General features: G+C 38.4%; 1 protein-coding gene across 1 annotated transcript in view; it reads right to left on the bottom strand.

Annotated features, from left to right (window-relative positions):
• Nucleotides 1–233: 233 nt before the first annotated feature.
• The window catches only part of DNAH12 (dynein axonemal heavy chain 12), a 273128-nt gene continuing 264638 nt past the window's right edge, over nt 234–8723 (bottom strand). The window contains exons 70-74 of the mRNA XM_060203068.1: nt 8200–8404; nt 5212–5349; nt 4334–4425; nt 1909–1976; nt 234–522 (exon numbers count right to left, since the gene is read on the bottom strand). Coding sequence (XP_060059051.1) covers nt 332–522; nt 1909–1976; nt 4334–4425; nt 5212–5349; nt 8200–8404 — 694 coding nt within the window. The 3' untranslated portion in view covers nt 234–331. The remainder of the gene's footprint in view (nt 523–1908; nt 1977–4333; nt 4426–5211; nt 5350–8199; nt 8405–8723) is intronic.

Raw genomic sequence — 8723 nt, 5'->3', positions numbered from 1 at the left:
CTAATATTATTCAATTCTGTCTAATTAAGTTCCTCCAAATCTGTTTTTCACATACAGATAAAAAATTAAATTAAAATATCATATATTTTATATGCTTTAGAGAAACATTTTTCATATTTTCCTTCCATAGCTGTCTCACTGTGATCTCAATAATCCATCTAGAAGCTATTCCAGTTAAGAGGGACATAACAGGAGAATGCAAAGACCACTCACAAAGACCATTGAAAAGAATGACAAGTAGACACAGGTTTTATTGTACATATATATATATTTTAAGTGCATGAAAACAATATATATAACTTCTTTCAGATGTTTTATAAATCTGTCCAGCTTAGTCATCCAACTGACAGAGCAAAGCAACCCCACGCTTGATCCAGTGTTGAATGGGGTAGTCTGTCTTTAACAACATAGCAATGACAAAGTTAGTAGAATGTCCAGTAGTGGACAGAGTTCCTTTACGTTCACTTGTCTTGTAGAGAGGACAGACGTAAGCATCCCATTTCATAATATTAGACTTATGAGCTTGAAAAAAAGAGAAATATATTCACTTGATAAAAAGAATACAGTCACTGGTACTAAAACAACAATTGTTTAGCTTGTAATAACATGGACATTATAAAACAAGGTTTCAATTATGATTACAAAGTCTCAGGTTCAGTCCCACTCACCACCATAAGCCAGAGGTGAGCAGTCTTCTGCTTAAATGGTTAATAATCATAATAGGTTGAGTAGAGAATATGACTTGAAAATGACTTTTACAGACAGTTATTTAGGAATTTTTTTTTTAAAAAAAGGTAAAAAGGATGAGTTTTATTTATTCAGTTTTGTGAAAGAGAAAAAAACTGATGATGGAAGGAAAGAAACTTTCCTAATGGAGTGAAACTGCCTTGCGACATCTACGCTTTAGGGCACCTGGCCGGCTCCTAGAACTAGCAGGTTCTAGCAGTCAGAAAACTCAGTGGTTAGCTGAAGATGCCAAGCTTCTTTGTGCCTCTGTGAGGTGTAGAAAGGCATTTCAGAATGAAAATACTATTGGGGGAGTTGGACAATAGCGCAGTGGGTTAAGTGCACGTGGCGCGAAGCACAAGGACCAGCATAAGGATCCCAGTAGGAGCCCCTGGCTCCCCACCTGCATGGGCATCACTTCACAAGTGGTGAAGCAGGTCTGCAGGTCTCTCTCTTTCTCGCTCCCCTTCTCAGTCTTCCCCTCCTCTCTCCACTTCTTTCTGTCCTATCCAACAACAACGGCATCAGTAACAATAATAAAAATAAATAAAAAGTTAAAAAAAGAGAAATTGTACCCATGTGTCTACAACCATACTATAATTAATTAGCTCTTCCAAATAAAATGACTTAAAAATGATGATGTGTAATTTAAATATATCACAATTTTATTTGTCAGTTATGTCTCAATAAAACTGAAAAATAGACTACACCTGTCCAAAGAAACAAGTAGGCTTGGAGCAGGAAATTTCCAGTAGCAATAACAACAAAAAATCTTTAAAAATATTAAATAATTTTATTAGAATAATTATTTAACACACAATAACAATAAGCAGGTTATTATTGTCATATGTATACACAATGGAATACTGCTCAGCTATAAGAAACGATGAAATATCTTCTTTTGCTACTATTAGGACAGAGCTTGAAGGAATTATGCAAGTTATGTGAAATAAGCCTGAAGAAGGACAAATTCCCAATGACTTCATTCATACCAATTACCCTTCTTAATACTTTAGAATTTATTTATTTTTTTATCAGAGCATTGCTCAGCTCTGGCTAATGGTGGTGTGGGGGATTGAGTCTGGGACCTTGGAGCCTCAGGCATGAGAGTCTGCTTTGCATAACCATTATGCTATCTCCCTTGCCCACTACTTTAGGAATTTTTATAAGGAGTATATTTACTTGGTTTTATCCATATGATTGGCATCAAGTCAAACAGAATTTTGGGATGTTGTTCAGCCAGCAATCCACTGTGAAGAAAAATTGGCAGATGTTTATTAGAAATAACTTTTTTTTTTTCAGAAAAAGCTACTTAGTGGCTCTTATTACACTGTGGCCCCATCTCCAGAAGTCTAGATATTGACTTTAAAATTTTTTTAAAATTTTATTTATTTATTTATTTATTCCCCTTTTGTTGCCCTTGTTGATTTATTGTTGTAGTTATTATCGATGTCATTGTTGTTGGATAGGACAGAGAGAAATGGAGAGAGGAGGGGAAGACAGAGAAGAGGAGAGAAAGACAGACACCTGCAGACCTGCTTCACCGCCTGTGAAGCGACTCCCCTGCAGGTGGGGAGCCTGGGACTCAAACCTGGATCCTTTTGCCAGTCCTTGAGTTTGGCGCCACCTGCGCTTAACCCGCTGCGCTACCGCCCGACTCCCAAGATATTGACTTTTAATAGAAGTAAGATATATACATCCTACTATATGTTTACACAGAGAAATATAAATATAAAACAACAATTGGGGGCCAGACTATAGTGCAACAGGTTAAGTGCACATACCGCGAAGTGCAAGAACCGGGTTCGAGTCCCTGGCTCCCCACCTGCAGGGGGGTTGCTTCACAAGCAGTGAAGCAGGTCTGCAGGTGTCTACCTTTCTCTCCCCCCTCTGTCTTCCCCTCCTCTTTCCATTTCTCTCTGTCCTATACAACAACAGCAATAACAACAATACCAAGGGCAATAAAATGGGAAAAATGGCCGTCAGTGGACTCGTAGTGCAGGCACTGAGCCCCAGCAATAAACCTGGAGGCAAAAGGGGAAAAAAAATCAAGGAAGAGATGAAGAATTGAGAGAAACAAAATAAAATGATGGAAATGTCATGTACAAAAAAAATAGATAAAAGGTGGTGGTGCACTTGGTTGAGCACACATGTCATAGTGTGCAAGCCCCTGGTCCCCACCTGCAGGGGTAAAGCTTAACAAGTGGTGAAGCAGGGCTGCAGGTGTCTCTCTCCCTCTCTATCTCCCCCTTCCCTCTCAATTTCTGGCTGTCTCTATCCAATAAACAATGATAATAAAATTTTTTAAATTCATAAAAATGGACAAATATCAGCTCTTGCCATATTTATTTATGAGACAAACACTTCACTGTGTTATCACATTGGTTGTCACAGATATCTAGTACTGCTTCCTACTCTTATGTCACAGATGAAGAGTGGAGATTCAGGTTGAATACTTTTCTCATAGTAACATAATTCTTAGAGGTGACTCACTATGTAGCATGCAGGACTTAAAAACCAACTCCAGGGTCAAACAGGGCTCAAACCAGAAAAAGTGGTTTCTTTTCCCTATGATACATACTTGTTTGAGAGAAAGAAGGAGGTAAGGAATGAGAATATGAATACATATCTAAAGAAAATTAAGAGAAATGTCAGCAAAGTAGTAAAAGAGAAATAAAAGAATTCTGTATAGCTGAATCTCCTAACAGTTCTCTACTAGAATTATCTTTGAAGACACACTTTTTTGCTTCTTCCTAAGCAATATTTCCTGTCTCAAGCCTTTAATGCTTTCTTGAGAGCAAAGCTTGACACTAACTTGGAGTATTAAGTATATTAGTGGATCATTAAACATCAGGGTACCAAGAGAAATAAGTTTCTCCCTCTTTCTCATATATCAGTATATTTTAAATAGGTATAGCACTGCTTCATTTCATAAGCTGTAAATCTAATATTTATTTCAAATATTTACTTTTTGTGTCACCAAAATATAAGAAAGGTTTTTAATTCACTACCATACCATGACTGAAAACTGCTTGAAAATGAGATATTGCGGAACATTATAAAATGGATGGTAACTGTTACAAAGCACAGTAAGCAGGAAAATAATTTTAACTGGCTTTTCTACTCAGTAAAATCAGTGTTCAGGACTTCAATGTCATAACTCATTAATTGTTCTACTCTGAATAATAATTTTACAGCAAGACTTCTGATATCATTAATACTTGCTATTTATGATTTGTTAATGCCTAGAAGAATTGTCTTCTAATTGAGAAAAGAAGGTTGAAAATACCTCATCTCACTTAAGTTTCAACTACAATTAAATATGCCTTTGCAGGGAGTCGGGCGATAGTGCAGCAGGTTAAGCACAGGTGGTGCAAAGCTCAAAGACCGGCATAAGGATCCCCGTTCGAGCCCCAGCTCCCTACCTGCAGCAGAGTCGCTTCACAATTGGTCTATCTTTCTCTCCCCCTCTCTACCTTCCCCTCCTATCCAACAATAATGACATCAGTAATAACTACAACAATAAAACAAGGGCAACAAAAGGGAATAAATAAATATTTAAAAATCTTTTTTAAAAAAAGATGCCTTTGCAGTTGAAATTACTGACCTCTCTCTGTCCCAGCGTGCTCCATCAAGGTATAACCCATGTATGAAAACACCATCCTCTGGTGCTACATTAGATACATCAGCAGGAATAACCTGTAGGTAGAGGAACACACCAGTAATGATTTCCTCCTCCAGACAACTCTGAGTTATAAAGACAACATTAGCTAAATCTTCAGAACACACTTCACTCCACGTGCATTTAACCCACTGCATTACTGCCCAGCTCCCTCACACTCCACTATAATTATCTTGTGAAGTGCAATTATTTTCCAGCAAAATATAAAAGAAAACATATACTACAGTTCTTTTAGAAGCATTTTATTAGTCATCACTATATTAATTTTTTGTTGAAATAAAACTCATATTGGATTATTTGAGTTGAATGTTAAAATAAAGTCTATCATAGAGATAGCAAGACACATACATACTTTTTAAAATATTTTTAAAAATATTTATTTATTCCCTTTTGTTGGACTTGTTTTATTGTTGTAGTTATTATTGCTGTTGTTGTCATTGTTGGACAGGACAGAGAGAAATGGAGAGAGGAGGAGAAAACAGAGAGGGGGAGAGAAAGATAGACACCTGCAGCCCTGCTTCACCGCCTGTGAAGGGACTCCCTTGCAGGTGGGGAGCCGGGGGCTCGAACCGGGATCCTTAAGCTGGTCCTTGCACTTTGTGCCATGTGTGCTTAACCCACTGTGCTACCGCCTGACTCCCAAGACATATACATTCTTTCTTCATATACATTCTATACATATACATTCTTTCTTCAAATTTTAACTAAGAGTAGAAGTCAACTTTTTATTACAATAGAACACTGCATATCTTTCTTGATTAAACATGTACCTTTATACTGTAGAACACAAGGAGTCACTATACCTCAAATTCATATCCGAGCAAGTCAATAGGAACAGTATATTTTCTAGCAAAATTCTGCATAGCTCCAGTTAAAAAGGCTTGGGTGAAAAAGAAACCCGAGAGCCAAAACACACAAGGTTTTCCTGAGTCATACCATTCCTGGAAAGGGAAAACAAAATGCACTACATCCAATTCTCAGTTTCTTTACATACATACATACATACACACACACACACACGATTTTTTATTTATAAAATGGAAACACTGACAAGACTATAGGATAAGAGGGGTACATTTCCAGGTCCAGGAGGTGGCGCAGTAGATAAAGTATTGGATTCTCAAGCATGAGGTCCTGAGTTCAATCCCCAGCAGTACATGTACCAGAGTAATGGCTGGTTCTTGCTCTCTCTTTCTCATTCATAAATGAATAAATAATAATAAAAAAATAAAACCAAGAGGGTACATTTCCACATATTGCCCACTCCCAGAGCTCCATATCCAATCCCCTCCCTTGAGATCTTCCTTATTCTTTATCCCTCTGGGAGTATGGACTCAATTTCTCTGAGAAATCAGCTGACACATATTTCTTGACCTGGGTTTTGTGTGTATTGCCCATGCTTTCCATTACAAGACTCTCTTTCCTGAAATCCAGCATGGAGAAGGCTATCTTAGCCTTCCTACCTCTTTTGCTCCTGTTAACTCTTGGAAAATTCAAACTAATTTGTTATTAAACTGGGTAAAAAAACATATATATATATATATATTTGCCTCCAGGGTTATTGTTGGGGCTGGGGGCCTGCACTACGAATCCACTGCTCCTGGAGGCCACCTTTTCCCCTTTTGTTGCCCTTGCTGTTTATCATTGTTGTTGTTATTATTACTGTTGTTATTGCCTTCATTGTTGTTGGATAGAGAGAAATTGAGAAAGGAGGGGAAGACAGAGAGGGGGAGAGAAAGATAAGACACCTGCAGACCTGCTTCACCGCTTATGAAGTGACACCCCTATAGGTGGGGAGCCAGGGGCTTGAACCAGGATCCTTAAGCCAGTCCTTGCACTTTGTGTCATGTGCACTTAACCCACTACACTACTCCCGGGCCCCATAAAATATAATTTTAAAGGTTTAGATCGTCTGTGAAAATTTTAAATTGAAGAACAGAGTAATGTACTAGAAATGTAATTAATTGCAATAAAAACTGCAAACGTTTTGGAAAATAAAATGAAGTGTTAGAGAGAGAGAGAGAGAGAGAGAGAGAGATTACAGAAGCCAGACCTTCCAGCTTCTGCACTCCATAATGATCCTGGGTCCATACTCCCAGAGGGATAAAGAATAGGAAAACTTACAATGGAGGGGACGGGGTACTCTGGTGATGGGAACTGTGTGAAATTGTACCCCTCTTATGCTATGGTCTTATTGATCATTATTAAATCAATAACAGAGAGAGAGAGAGAGGAGAGAGAGAGAGGAGAGAGAGAGAGAGAGTGCTTGTGGTAAGGGAGCTGAGGGGAGACAGCTCACCCAGCAAAGTACACATTTTACCATGCAAAGGGGTTCAGGTTTGGGATCACCATTTATGGGGAAGCTTCATGGTTGCTGAGGCAATTCCATGGTGTCCCTCATCCTCTCTATGTCTCTCTTTCCCTACCTGTTCCACCCTCTACCTGGAATAAGAAAGAAAGAGAGAAAAAAAGAAAGAAAGAGTGGGAGGGTGGGATGGGGGGAGGGAGGGAGGGAGGGTGGAAGGAAAGAAGGAGAAAGAAAAGATCACATTGGAAGTAGTGGCATTACACAGGTTTAAAGCCATAGTATAATTAAAAAAATAAAAGAGAGGGCGGGGGTAGGTAGCACAATGGTTATACAAACAGATTCTTATGCCTGAGGCTCTGTCAGGTGCCAGGTTCAATCCCCTGTACCACCATAAGCCAGAGCTGAGCTATGCTCTGGTAAAAAATAAATAAATAAATAAAAATTTAAAAAAATTAAAAGAAAGTGTAATAAGGATAGGATAGAACTATGTGTCCAATACCACTTCTTCTTCTTCTAGCGTTTGCCCTTCTTCCGTAGCCAGTCAACAGGTCAGGCTGAAAGCTGTCAAGAGCTGGTTGTTGCTGGCTTTGAAAGTGACTAGGATCCATATGGAATTAGTCGGCTAAGAAGGATCATCAGTTTCCCCAATGAATGGGTACTCACGGGATGCACCATGAGAAGGTCGATCCAATGCATCTAATACCACTGATAAAAAGCAAATGAGGCTGGTACTTACAGGGAGAAGTCAAAGACATGTAGGCACAACTAGAAATCACCAGGGAGTAGTGCCCAGACCTGCTTCCCTGAACCCTAAGCATCCTTCATGTATGTCTTTCACAGAGAATGGAGGGTGGGGTGGACTTTAAAAGATTCATCTTTTCCCTGCTCTTATGAGATAAGAGGAACTTTTTTGTTTTTAACTTTTATTATCTTTTATTTATTCATTGGACAGATACAGCCAGAAATTGAGAGGGGAGGGGAATACAGAAATGGGAAAAGACAGACTCCTGCAGCACTGCTTTACCACTTGTGAAGTTTTCCCCCTACAGGTAGGGATCAGGGCCTCAAACCCAGGTTTAACATGTGCACTCAAGCAGATGCACCACCATCCGGTCCCGAGAGGCACTTGTTTTAAGAAACTTGCCATTCGTAGCTAAATCCAAGCCTCAGGCTCTTTTGTGTAATTTATCATTTAAATCACATATTATTAAAATCACAAGATTCCAACAATCTCAGAAAACCAAAAATATAGAACCTCAAAAGAGAATGCCACATATCACTTGGGCTTGGGCAAAGTAGAATTTAATTTTCCACTCAATACTTTGAAATATGTATGGGTTTTTAAATTCTAAAGTTTTGGTTAGATTACTATGAAATTACTATATATGTCCCATTCAATTCAAGATGTTCAAGTGACCTTAGTTACTTTCTAATTTTTCCACAGGTAACCCAAAATAATTTATATACATGAATGATCTTTTACCTGTAAAAAGTTCAGCCGGGCTAGAAAATCAGTAATATAACTTCCAAGGGGCTTAAGACTTGGGTATGATCTACTGGCCCAAATTTCTGGAACCTTTCCAACAAGCAAGCTGCCAGAGAGTGCCTCCAATGCTGAATCCATTACAACCACGCCCTTAATAGCTTTCTCAAGGTCCCGCAGAGTGTTTCTTATAGTTCTAATTAACCTGAAAGAAATAATATAAATGCATATTATAGTAAATGTCAACATACAGTCCTTTCAGGAAAAGAAATAGAAGAACTCATTCTCAGCTAAAATTTTTTTAATTAAATTTTTTATAGAGACAGAAATTGAGAAGGTTGCGGGGAGAGAGAAAGAGAGAGAGAGACAGTTGCAGGACTGCTTCACTGCTCAGGAACTTTCTTTTTTAAATTTTTCTTTTTCTTTTTTAAAGATTTTATTTATTTATTTATTAATGAGAAAGATAGAAGAGAGAAAGAACCAGACATCACTCTGGTAAATGTGCTGCCGCAGATTGAACTCAG

Source organism: Erinaceus europaeus, chromosome 12, assembly GCF_950295315.1.
Source record: "Erinaceus europaeus chromosome 12, mEriEur2.1, whole genome shotgun sequence".
NCBI classification, from domain to species: Eukaryota; Metazoa; Chordata; class Mammalia; order Eulipotyphla; family Erinaceidae; genus Erinaceus; species Erinaceus europaeus.
This window is presented reverse-complemented; position numbering and strand designations above follow the sequence as displayed.